General features: G+C 38.6%; 2 protein-coding genes across 2 annotated transcripts; both read left to right on the top strand.

Moving 5' to 3' along the window:
• The first annotated feature begins 10,017 nt into the window (after positions 1 to 10,017).
• LOC128126873 (probable leucine-rich repeat receptor-like protein kinase At1g35710) lies at positions 10,018 to 12,387 on the top strand. Its single transcript, XM_052765026.1, has one exon. The coding sequence runs from the start codon at positions 10,018 to 10,020 to the stop codon at positions 12,385 to 12,387; it is 2,370 nt and encodes a 789-aa protein (XP_052620986.1).
• On the top strand, positions 12,386 to 13,605 carry LOC111909306 (MDIS1-interacting receptor like kinase 2). Its single transcript, XM_042900610.2, has 3 exons — positions 12,386 to 12,710; positions 12,810 to 13,083; positions 13,162 to 13,605. The coding sequence occupies exons 1-3, from the start codon at positions 12,456 to 12,458 to the stop codon at positions 13,290 to 13,292; spliced, it is 660 nt and encodes a 219-aa protein (XP_042756544.2). The 5' UTR covers positions 12,386 to 12,455; the 3' UTR covers positions 13,293 to 13,605.
• The last annotated feature ends 366 nt before the right edge of the window (positions 13,606 to 13,971 follow it).

The raw sequence follows: 13,971 nt of genomic DNA, 5'->3' as shown, positions 1-13,971 counted from the left end.
TGGGCCGGCATTGTGGCCGTAGACCCATTCATACAAAGGGAAACTCACTTGATACTGCTGAACTGCTGCTGCTAACCCCTTTGACCGCTAACTCCGAACTGCTGCTCCGCTAGCTCCCTGAGCTACCAATAACAACCCAACACTTAGTCTAACTGACCTCCAAAGGTCAACCAAGTCAACTCTGGTCAAAGTCAATGTCCTGGTCAAAGTCGACCTTCCAGGTCAACCCTACTCGCCGAGTCACCCTACTGACTCGCCGAGTTCATAAATCCATAGTCCTTCCATTCGCGACTCTACTCGCCGAGTCAGCCCATGACTCGCCGAGTTTACTGATTCCCGATTCCTGTCCTGACCAACTCACTGAGTCCTGGCTCGACTCGCTGACTCGAGTCTTAACTCGAAGGGTTTGGGACCACTCGACCTGACTCGCCGAGTCTAAGAACAGACTCGCCGAGCACACGACAATCTTCATCCAACTCGCCGAGTTCATGCCCATCTTCATCCGACTCGACGAGCTGTTCATCCCACTCGTCGAGTTCCTCCTCATCTTCAAGCTACTCGCCTAGTCCACTCGAAGGACTCGTCGAGTACACTAAGATCCACTTACATGCGGAGGACTTCCGAGTCATGCATGAGCTCCAAACTGTAGATCTACCCTCCCCAAGCCTATTTCCCACGTAAAGTTGCAAACTTTACGTGTAGAGAGTGAGATCTAGGAAAAATACACCCATAGCTAGGGTTTAGGACCAAGAGACTCCAATTTCCGCCCAATGGCTGATACTTTATGGGATTCCATACCAAAACAAGCATGGATCTGAGGTAGCAACCTCAGATCTGGACTTCAAACTCGAGATTGACCTTAAACATGGCTTAAAAGCCCCAAACTCAAATCCAAGGAAGATCTAAAGGAGGGAAACGAATTGATACCTTCCAATGCTCTGAAATGCTTCCCAAACTTCAGATCCAAAGCCACTCCCTGATGCTTCACGGATTCCCACTCCTTCTTCTTCCTTTAAACCACTCAAAAATGGCTAAAAGCTTGAATGAACACAATGGGGGCTTAAGGTGCGGCGTTCTGGGTGTGAGAGGCTGTAAAGGAGCCCTAGGAAGAAGATTGAGACGTTTAAATAGGTTCCAAGCCCTGGATTTAGGGTTTTCCTCGCACAGACCAGACTCGCCGAGTCCACTTGGCCGACTCGTCGAGTTGGTCACTTTCTTATCGACTCGGATCCCGCTCCGACTCGCCGAGTCCTTCCTTTGACTCGTCGAGTCCCTCTTAAATTTAGGGTTTCCTTTACTTTCTTGGCTTTCAAAATCCTATGTGTTACAGGAACTCAACCTAGAAACTACCATGACATGTGTAGACCACAAAATCATTAAGAAACAAAGGCTAGAAGTGAGTTCACGGCCAAGGATGTTCTTGGGCCGTGAACTCCATTTTAAGGTGCCAAAACACCCTAAAAGCCTTCCTTAAGCCAAGAGACTAGTTTAGACATGTACCATAATGTGTTTAGGACTAGAAAACACCATTAGAACACCAAGAGTAAGGTGTTCACGGCCCAAGAAGTTCCAGGGCCATGAACTCCAAACAATAGGGCCAAAAGGTGCTATAACATCTTCTAAAGCCATGTACACTAGCCTAGTTTAGTTCCTAGTTAAATTAGGGACTTGAAAACACCAAAAACACCCATCCAAGGGATATTACGGCCGTAATCTCCATGGGATTTGGTCCCATTGCCGTAAACTCCTAAAAGGAGTTATATAATGCCCTAAACTCTTCCATAGACCAAGCCATTAAGTAGAATTGCTTCTTAGGGCCTTATAGTGCATCAAACATCAAATGGTCACCTAAGTATGAGCTTACGGCCGTAAACTCATGAGTTTACGACCGTGAACTCATTTGGTAGTGTCATTAGCGCCGTGAACTTCATGGTGGAGTTTTCCTTGAGCCCTACACACAATAGCTTCCCTACAAACACTTAGATGCAATCCTAGAGGCTAATAACACTTGATAAAGGTGTTTAGCATGTCCCAGGGTGTCTTGACTTGTTTATTAGTTGTTTATAGACTAATTTGTTACATATATGTGATATTATATGTTAACTAGGATCATAGAGTGTGTTTAGGACTTCACTTGACACCTAGCAGTCCTACCTCTTCAGTTCATCTGTATCACCCACAACAGGTGAGTTTATACCCCTTAATCAATGTTTTGACTATTTTTAAATGTTTCATGGGGGGATACAAGTAGAATCATGCTAGTTATTATATCAATCACATGTGATTGATAAGCAGCATTCAAATGATTGGCTACTCATTAGCCGTTTTACCAAACAGTTTCCTTCAAATGATTTTCATAAATACTTTATATGTTTAAACCTCCTTATTAAACTGTACATTTTACTCTGTATGTTCCTTTTCAAACTCATTTACAATTGTGTTTCAAACAAATGTTTATTTATACTTTAACTGTTTTATCAAACCCATGCTTTTAAACCGTTTTATAGATTGACATCAAGTTGATATTTTCTTAGATAATAATTATGTTGAAAGGTTTTACAAAACTTATTTTATGCTTTTATATTATCAATTGCATGCCTATATATGTATAGTTATATAAGAAATGTTTAAAAGACTTAGGAAGGCTATCCACCCTATTTCCTTTTTGCGCTTGAGATGTAGTCTGGTGGGATATCGGTTACCCGTCCGAAGGTCGTTTAAATATTAGTTATATATCCTGTATACATATATAGTCATAAAGGTTCTTCCAGTTCATCCAATGCCCTTGGGTAGCAAGGGTATACTTCCATGTTCATATGTTCCAGTTATATTACTAGTAAGCTACCATATGGGTACTTTAGGAAGATACTAGAACTATTACTAGAACGCGATATCATACAATGAGTCAGTTCATTCATGAGTCAATACTTTCTAGATAGAGAGAACATACATTATAGCTAGTACACACAGTACATTACTATACATGCTAGATAAAGAGAGAACACACATTACAGCTAGCACACGTAGAACATTACAGTACATTACTATACTATTACATAGATATGTTTACATGATTACGCTTACATGAGTACGCTTACATATACGATAATAGGACAGACGTCACTAGGTGCTATAGTACAGAACAAGTTCAGGATCTAACTATACCGATGAATCGCAACGCATTGTGATAGTTATATCGGGTATACATGATCATAGTAATGTGGATGTTCACGGCGTGCAAATATGCATGGGAGTGTAAAGGTACCAAAATCCCTTTGACAGGGGAGTGTCTAGCCTGGGATCTAGCCATCACATTATACCTTAAACCTCAAATAAGGCAATAGGAGTACAGAAGTAGTTATTTATTACAAATATTATAGTACTTAGAAGAATTACCCTAGACTTAAGGTAATTGGTACGGTTGTAGTTCGACACTACACCATAGTACTATTTCATTTTCCCATTACATTCACTTCGTGAACATTCACACGACGCACGGTAATGTAGAAACTATATTTTTGGTTAATGATAGTCATACTTGGGAAAATACACACTCTTACAAGAGCTACACACACAGACACTAGATGCCTTGGTAGAAGGATAATATTAGTAGGAAACATAGGGCTTCCTAGGATCATACAAAACATTTTCATACTTACAATTCATATACATTTTCAATACTTACAATTCATATACATTTTCAATACTTACAGTTCATATACATACAAATTAAGACACTAAAATACTTATGATCTCACCGGCTTTAAAGTTGATACTCTTTTTCAAAATAACTTGTATCCTCAGGTCAATCATAGACAGGTACCGATGCAAGGTTCAGAGAAGATGGTGCTCGTTCAAGACTCATCTTTCTTTTTGTTTTATACTTTAGTGTTTATCATAATTTGTCAAAACACACTTGTATTAAAATTATATTATTAATGCAATGGATGATGTTGTTGCTTGTTTACTACTTTTTATTGTTGTGATACTGTACATGACGTCCTCCGCCCCAGAACGTTTCCGCCGTTCTTGGTTTTGGGGTGTGACAGGTGGGTCATAGGGTCATGGGGAGTACAGATGTGGTACTCAAGACTACGGAGAGGATCCAACAGGTTCGGAGTAGGCTTCAGACTGCTCAGAGTCGACAGAAAAGTTATGTTGACAAGCGTCGATCGGACCTGGAGTTCCACGTCGGGGATATGGTGCTCCTGAAGGTGTCGCCTTGGAAGGGCATCATTCGATTTAGGAAGCGGGGCAAGCTGGGCCCCAGGTATATTGGGCCCTGTAGGGTTATAGCCCGGGTGGGCAAGGTGACATATAAGCTGGATCTGCCAACCGAAGTCAGTCATATTCATAGCATTTTTCATGTCTCCCAGTTGCGGAAGTGTCTAGTGGACGATTCAGCGGTGGTGCCTTTAGAGGATATTCAAGTCGATGACAGCCTGAACTACATCAAGCTACCAGTGGCAATCGTTGACAGGAAGTCGAAGGATCTGAGGAACAAAAGAGTGGAGTTGGTAAAGGTTCAGTGGCAGCACCGAAAGGGTTCGGAATGGACCTGGGAGTCAGAGGACGAAATGAGGGAGCACTACCCCGAGCTTTTTTAGGACCAGGCAGCAGACTTCGAGTAGAGTCGTGACCGCGGGAGAGTTTAAGTGGCCTACTCGACGAGTCGGGAGCCTGATTCGGCGAGTAGGTACTGTTTTGGTGAAACCCTAAATCCGAGGGTTTGCACCCTATTTAAAAAACTTATCCCAGCCTCCTTCGTCCCTATCACTCCCATAAGACAGTATATCGAAACCCTAGCCTTGTTTGTTTTCTCTAAGGCCATTTTTGGTGTATTTTGGTGGGTTGTGAAGCTTAAGAAAAGGAAAGGAGCTTGGGAGTGCAAGTTAGGGCTTAAAGATCCAGGATATTTGTTCCATTTCCAGTCCATTCAAGGTAAAAATCTCTTGTCTTGGTCTTCTATGTGATTATTCATCTTTGGAGTTGGGATATTGGGGGCTTTCTAAGCCATTTTCAAATTATGAAGGGATTGAATGGGGTTTGACTTCAGATCTGGGCCTTAGGAGGGGTCTCATGGCATGAAGGTGCCAACTTTATGGCCATGAGAGCCCCATGCCTCTTATAGGTTGCTTCTTATGGCTTTTTGAGCCAAAAACCCCTTGCATGTGCATCATGTTCGGGACTTTATGTGTAAAATGGGCATTAGGAGGCCAGATCTATGGTTTTGGTGTGTTAAGACCCCTTTAGATCGACTGTATGGTGATGGTCAAGAGTGAACTCGAAGAGTCATTCTTGGGACACGACGTGTCGGAGCGTAATAATCATCAAATCCTTCTGTCGAAGGACCAGATGAGAGCAAGGAAGGTCCCTTAGTTGTTGAATCTCATTAGAGGGCCTGGGAGTCATGGGACTCGGCGAGTGCTTAGAGCAGGCTCGACGAGTCGAAGGGAATCTCCTAAGGACTCGACGATTTATTCATACAACTCGACGAGTCATAGATTGGACGTGTTCATAAGAGGGAGGTGAACTCGACGAGTTCAAGGTGAACTCGGTGAGTCAGATGAAGTTGGCCCTGAGTGTAAGATCAAAGAAGAACCCGTCTAGTTCTTGCTAGACTCGACGAGTGGAGATGGGGATTTTCATCGAGTTGAGGGGTATGGACTCGACAAGTGCTAGACCAACACGGCAAGTCAGGTCAACTGGAAGTTGACTTTGACCAATTTTGACTTTGACTAGATTGGTATGACCCTAGTTAGGATTCCATACTCAAATGAATAGCTTTGAAGTATTATCATGTAGGGATCAAGGCGTCTTAGGTAGTCGACTTGTACGTCGAAGATAGTTCAGACACTGCACGACATTGAGGTGAGTTACCTTCTAGTAGGGGTGGGTCTAAGGCCATAATGTCGGCCCACCATCAGGAGTATTTGGTGGATAATTGTCTCTGTGATAATTATCTTGGTATGTTTATGTGATATGGTCATTAGATATACATGTATGATATGCAGTGTGTATGTTAGTGGTAGTAGTAGGGAATAGTTTTTCCCTGACATCAGTCATTAGGATCAAAGGGTAGATCAGTAACCAAGATATGCCTGACTGTAAGATTATATCTTGATATTGTATGATAGCAATAGGGGTGAAATAGTCCCCGGTTACCGGTTGAGAGATACCGATGGCAGGTACCGGTTGAAAGATACCTATGGCCGTTACCGGTTGAAAGATACCAATGGCAGATACCAGTTGAAAGATACCGATGGCAGTTACCGGTTGATAAATATCGATGATATGATAGTGTATGTGCTATGATAGGGGGAACTCACTAAGCTTTGTGCTTACAGTTTTGGTTTTGGTTTCAGGTACCTCTTCGTCGAAGGGCAAGGAGTCGGCGATGTACACACACACATGGTTTCTGCATTGGGTTTCTAGGATTGTACTCTGATTTTCATTACTTTTGATGTCATGGTAGTGTTGCTTTATAGACAATGTTATGGTAAAATGTTTTATAAATTATTAATTCAAAAATGAAATTTTTGGTCTCGAAATTTGGGATGTTACAATCTTTTTATCCAAGTTTTAATTTATAAAAGCTATTTCCTTCGCTAGACTATTAAACACACTAGGCAGTGTGCCTAATCGTGTAATAGTATAGCAATGGTAAGAATGAGTGTCGAACACAAGGAACGGTGTTTTAACTAACTTTATTCTACTATTAACTAATTACTATTTAAATTTAAAAAAAAGGTTTAGTTTCCCTAGTTTTGCAAGACTTGATACTTAAATTATCAAACTAACTAAAAATTCACTTAATTAAGCTAACACTAAACTCAAAGGGTGAGTAAGAGACTTCCGTTTAGCTTTGGATTTATTTGTTATTATGGTTGATTTATGGAAGTGCAATGGATTTAGTTTCTTTAGTTACTGATTCCTAATATGACCAAGTTAGTATTCACTAACTTAATCCTTTAGCAAACTAGTTTATTTATTTAGTGATCATGTGGACAAACTTACAATCTTACTAGTGTTTGGTTCAAATTGATTAGACTTATAACTAATTGACCAATTTAGTTTATTGATTTAATTTAATATATGAGTTGTCGTCATATATTAGCTCCTATACTCTTTTACCCACTTTTCTACTTAACCGTAGGTTTTGTCAAAACTATAGTCCAACAATTTTGCAAATCACAAGATCATAAGATTCAAATTTAACTAAGAGAGATGGTCATACTAACTTGATCAAATTTAGCAATAAGTAGAGAAAATAGTTATCAAAAGTACTTGAGGTCCTTTAATAAGCTATATCAACAAATAACCAAATATCCAAATCCAAACCATAAATCAACCGCAGATACTTAATTCATGTTGGGCTAAACGAAAGTCGTGAGTATTTATCTCATGATTTCAGCAAACAAAACCACAAAATGAAATTCAAAGTATTTGACATGGCAAAATCTAATGAAAAATCAAAAGTATAGAGTTTAATTGCCTTAATGCTCCTCCTTCCAAGGTTATGAATGAAATTCTTGCTTTCAAGCCTTAGAATAAGTATTTTAGCCTTCAAAGGTGTCAAATTCTCCATAGCTAAAAGTTCCAATTTGGGGGTTTGAGTGATCTATTTATACTTTTCCCGAAATCAGAGCACCACGTCGTGGTAGATCCACCACGCGGTGGTCATCGTGTTTATGTCGTATTCTCCAAGTCTTCTAAGCTGATCGGGATTCTTCAAGTTTCCACGTCGTGGTCAGATCACCACGACGTGTTGGGCATATTTTTCTTCATTTTAGGGCTTTGATCCAAACTTTCAACTTCCTGCTTCCTTTTCGCTCCAAACATGTCTTTTAGTCCCTACAACACGATTCCTAGCAAATTAAGTATCTTTTGTTCTGATAAGGGTATAAAAGTAATTAAAATATTAATATATGTTGTATAAATATGTGTATAAATATGCACATATCAATATCCCAGGTGTAGATAGACGAAATGAGGCTATAGAGGCTGATAGGTTTTGGTCCAAGAGGCTTTAGGGAGTTTAAATAGGTGTCAATTCCGAGAATTTGGGTTTTAGCCTTCTGTTGCGTACACTCAGCATGCCCACAGGTACGCCCTATGTACGCAAGGCTCCTTCGTGATCCTTCCTCCTTAGTATGCTAAGCGTACTCTTAGGTACGCCCAACGTACAAAAGGGACCATTTTTTCCAATTAATTTACATATAAGAGTTACAAGGGTAATACCTGATTTGGAGTGTTACATGTACGCAGCACATAAAGCCAAAGGGTCGAGTACACTAAGCATACTGATGTGGTAAGATTGTTGTACGCACTATAGGAGAGTTAGGCTTCGTTAGGCTTGCAAGCTTATTGGGCCCTATTCAACTTTGGGCCTGGTCCCATTCAGAGTTATTGGACTTTTCTTCTTGTTAGGGCATTGATGTCATGTTTGGTCTTATTGGGCCATGTGGCCCATTGTAGTTTGGACCTTGATCTTCGGCCCATTATTGTACGTTATACATTTGGGCTTTGATGGTGGGCCTTAAATTAAGATGTTGGGCCTTTTTCTAAGTTGTGAATCAATTCTAATTAGGGGTTTTTGTATATTTGTTTAATGTGAGATTTTGGGCTAGTAGTCGAGCAGCTTTTGTGTTCAGCAGACTGAGGTGAGTCTTCTCACTATACCAATGGGTCGAAGGCACTAATGTTGACCTATTACTTGATGTGAAATCTCTATAAATGATCATGCAATGGTTAGTTATTTGATGTGTATTGATTTACATGAAGACCATGGGGGAGCCCATGGCACCTGATAAGACCATGAGGGGGAGGCCATGGCACTTTGGTATAAGACCATGAGGGTAGCCCATTACATCTCGGTTGAAGACCATGGAGGGATTCCATGACAATTTTATGTGTATATGTGCATGGCATTATATGGTTATGTAATTTGTGTATTTTAGGAAAATCACTAAGTGTGTGCTTACAGTTTTGTTGGGCGTTTCAGGTACTTCTGGCTCTAAGGACAAGGGTCCAGCTTGATGGCGCAGCGTGCACTCTCCAGTCTTCCGTACTAGTTGTTTTGAATACTCGGATCTTTTGAACCATATGTTATGTAAGGGAATTTTAGATAACAAACATGAATGTGATTTCTAAGTATTAAATGAAAATTTTTACCTAAGTTTTTGAGTTGTTACAATAAGATTATTATTATTTTTTGATTTTAAATTGTACTTCAAATCAATAATTTTTCAATCTCTGTAATCAAACAGTGATTTAATAATTAGCTTTTTGGTTCATTCCTTTAATTTCCAGAAAAGAAAGAAATTCTTCGAAAAAAACTATCGATTATTTGTTTGTTGGTTCACTCCCTAAAATAGAGTTCGATGTTGAACTTGATTTTATATATATATATATATATATATATATATATATATATATATATATATATATATATATATATATATATATTAAAGAAAAAAATAAAGTAAAAGCTTTTACTGAAAATATAAAATTTTCCATTTTTTAATTTCTTTGATTATATCCTCTTCTTAGTCTTTACCACTTAATTAATCACTAGGTGTAAGATCTCTATGCTATATGAATTGATTAAAAATTAAAATATTAAAATTTAAATAATAAGTATTTTTTCAAATAAAATTTTGAAATATGGAATAAAGAAACACAATAATTGCAATTAATATCATATTTATTATATTTAATACTTAACATATAAAACTAAAAGTATTATATAGCTTTTTAATTTTAAAAATTGAAAAATCTCATAAACTGACACGTAAATATTATTTATTTAAAAAATATCATAAAATAAAAGTGTTAAATTTGATGAGAAGTTGAAAAATAACAAAATTATTTTTATTTATTTGATAGGATTTATTTTTTCTTGTATACTTCCTCCGACAGGGAACTATATAAATAGTAACTATTTCGTCGTACAAATCATAAACACGAAATGAATCCTTTTCCAGTGGAGAGGACTTTTGTCGTCCAAAACACGAAATGAATCCTTTTCCAGTGGAGTGGACTTTTGTCGTCCAAATATTTATTTTCATGCTTGCTACCATTTCCCTTTCCCCAATCGTTTCTTTTGGTTCTTCATATGAATTCATTGCTCTTCTTAAATGGAAGGCTAACCTTCAACAAGGAAATAATAACCCTGTGTTATCTTCATGGATATCTCCTCTTCCCGACCGTCAAAACCGTTCTTTGCCTCAAACGATGCCAACTATGTTTTGGTGCACTTGGTATGGAGTTTCTTGTAATTCTGATGGAAGCGTAAGGGCACTGAACCTCTCATCGTCGAGCTTAATAGGTACACTAAATAGCTTCACGTTTTCATCCTTCCCCAACCTTACTCTTTTCGATCTAAGTGTAAACAATCTTTTTGGGACCATCCCAGCTGGAATCGCTAACGTGTCAAATCTTGTTTATCTTAATTTAAATTATAATAATTTTTCCAGCATCATTCCCCCAGAATTTGGGTTGTTGGCATATCTTGAGTCACTTAGCTTGTCTCGGAATCAGATATATGGTTCAATCCCACATGAGATATGCCAATTGAAGTATCTAACTCGGTTTGGTTTGGAGAACAGTATTGTCAGTGGTAGCATTCCTCACTGTCTAGGGAACTTGACCAACCTCAGTTATCTATTTCTCAATGGCAATAAACTGTTTGGTTCCATCCCTTATGAATTAGGAAACCTCTCAAATTTGATTGAGCTGCAATTGCAAATGAATTTTCTAACAGGGACTATTCCAAACTCTCTTGCAAGTCTGGGCAAGCTGACTAAATTGAATCTGTTTACGAACCAGATACAGGGTCCCATTCCTGCTGAAATAGGTAGATTGAGTTCGCTTCAACAGATAAACCTTTACCAAAATCATCTAACAGGTTCGATCCCAAATTCTTTAGGTCGTCTTCGATCTCTTATGGTTCTGAGTCTCCACACCAACAACCTTTCTGGTCCCATTCCTGAAGAGTTAGGAAACATGGTATCCCTTGTCAATCTCGAAGCAGGTAAGAATTATCTTACAGGTTCGATCCGAAAATCTTTAGGTCATCTTCGATCTCTTATGGTTCTGAGTCTCCACACAAACAACCTTTCTGGTCTCATTCCTGAAGAGTTAGGAAACATGGTATCCCTTGTCAATCTCGAAGCAGCTAAGAATTATCTTACAGGTTCGATCCCGAATTCTTTAGGTCGTCTTCGATCTCTTACCATTCTTAGTCTCCCCACCAACAAACTTTCTGGTCCCATTCCTGAAGAGTTAGGAAACTTGGTATTGCTTGTCACTCTTGATGTATCTAAGAATCAGCTCAATGGTTCCGTTCCAAAGTCAATTGGTAACCTACTACATTTACAGGTATTGTATCTTAGCAAAAACAAATTTTCTGAACATCTTCCTCAAGAGTTGGGAAATCTCAAGTTAGTGGAACTAGAACTTTCCAGAAATCATTTCTCGGGTTCTTTACCAGATACCATATGTAATGGAGGAAGATTAACGATGTTGCTTGTACGTCTAAACAAACTGACAGGCTCATTGCCCAAGAGTTTGTATAACTGTTCAAGTTTAGTTAGAGTACGGTTAGACGGAAACCAGCTCACTGGAAATATATCTCAAATATTTGGTGTCTATCCTAGCCTTTTATTCATTAGTCTCAATGACAACAAGATTTACGGTGAACTTTCTGACAACTGGAGTAAGTGCAAAAATTTAACCTCAATACGTCTTGATGGAAATGCCATCAGTGGTAGCATACCTCCATCTCTTGGTAATGCTACTCAAATACAAAGGCTTCATCTTTCGTTTAATCAATTGGTTGGGGAGATCCCAAAGGAATTTGAGAGGATGAATCGTCTAGAGAGTCTGATTTTAAGCCATAACAAACTTTCCGGTGCACTACCCCTAGAATTAGGGTCACTTACAGCAATCGATTTCTTGGACCTATCTATGAATAATTTGGAAGGGCCCATCCCTTATACTTTGGGGAATTGTTCCAAGCTCATTGAGTTGAAGTTGGGAAACAACAAATTTACTCGTGAAATTCCAATTCAATTAGGTCAATTGTCTCGGTTGTCAATTCTTGATCTCAGTCACAATTTACTAACTTCAAAAATTCCATCACAAATTGCAAGTTTGACTGATCTGATGAAGCTGAACCTTTCTCATAATAAGCTCTCTGGAAATATTCCAAAGTCCATGGAAGCAATGCGTGTTTTGTCCAGCATTGATGTATCTTACAATGACTTGGAAGGTCCCATTCCCAACAGCAATGGCTTTTTGACTGCTTCAATAGATAGTTTACAAGGGAATAAAGGTTTATGTGGTAACATTACCGGGTTCCACAATGCTACAATCATTTTATAGGGCAAAAGCATAATACGAACAAAGGCCAGAAGCTTGCACTTATTCTTGGAATTCTTTTACTTCTTAGCATGTTCATTGGAATTGTCATCTTCTTTCGCAGAAGGAAGATGTTGTCATCAACCCCACAACTGGTAGAGGAGCACGAATCTGATGATTTCTTTTCACTATCAAGCTTTAATGGAAAGGATACATATGATGAAATCATAAATGTGACAGAGGAATTCAATGAAGCATTTTGTATTGGAGAAGGGAGATGCGGGAAGGTGTACAAAGCAAAGTTGACATCAAATGAGATCATTGATCGTAATAGTTTTTTACAGGAGGTGAAAACACTGACTCAAATAAAGCATCGGAATATTGTGAAGCTATATGGGTATTGTTCAAATTCAAAACACTCTTTTTTGGTGTACGAGTACATGCAGGGAGGGAGTTTACTTGAAAAGTTGAAAAAAGAAGCTGCTAAAACTTTGGGCTGGGACAAGAGAGTGAATATAATCAAAGGCGTTGCTCATGCTTTATCATATATGCATCATGACTGCTCACCCCCTATAGTTCATCGAGACATATCAAGCAAAAATATTCTACTTGACTTTGAGGGTGAAGCTTGTGTGTCAGATTTTGGCACGTCCAAGATTTTAGACCCAAATACGGACAATGAGACTGCTCTTGCTGTAACATATGGATACCTTTTACCAGGTTATAAATTTGTCCTTCTCTTTCTAAACATATTATTGAGAATGATTCATTATTATTATTTTTTTCATTTTTTTTCAGAACTTGCTTATACAAGAAAGGTAACTGAAAAGTGTGATGTATTTAGTTTTGGGGTATTAGCACTAGAAGTGATCAAAGGAGAGCATCCAGTGATATTATTACCTCTCTCTCAGATGAGACGAGGAAGTTAGAAGATTTACTGGATCAACGTCTTCCAGTTCCCTCGACAGATATAAAGAAGGTGTTGACCGCCATCATACCTTTGGCAATCAGATGTTTGCATAATAATCCAGAAGTGAGGCCGACAATGTATTTTGTTTCCCAAGAGATTTCAAAATTTTGTGGTGCTGATGTGTAGATTATTAAAGACATAAGATGTGTAATTGTGGCTATCAAATTATGTAGTTCATATCTATGGATATCTTAGGGATTCTTAGAACTCTCCTGATGTTTTCATGTATTGTGAGCTACTACATAATAGTAAATAAAAAGGGACATTTCATATGCTCGGAGCCCAAAAATATTGAAACAATGTCACTCATTGTGCAAGTTAACTCTTGAAAAAATTTGCTATAATCTCACATATTACAGGTCAAGAATACTGGGAGGCACTCATTGCGAATTTGAGCTAGGTGATTGGATTTGTATATCGCTTCTACAAACTGGCTTATAGAGGCACCACACATACCACGATTTTAGCCAGCAACCTTTCTAGAAATGGTTGCACTAGGATTTCAGGAAGAGTGCCTAAGCCTAATCTGATCATTAGAATATAAAACAACAAATGGAAACGGCACAACTACAAAAACAGCCTTTAATGACACACATTGCGTGTCATAAAAGCCACAGATGACACGTAAATGCGTGTCA

This window comes from Lactuca sativa, chromosome 1 (genome assembly GCF_002870075.4).
Source record: "Lactuca sativa cultivar Salinas chromosome 1, Lsat_Salinas_v11, whole genome shotgun sequence".
Lineage (NCBI taxonomy): Eukaryota > Viridiplantae > Streptophyta > Magnoliopsida > Asterales > Asteraceae > Lactuca > Lactuca sativa.
Note: the sequence above shows the minus strand (reverse complement) of the source record. Positions and strands in the feature narration are given on the sequence as shown.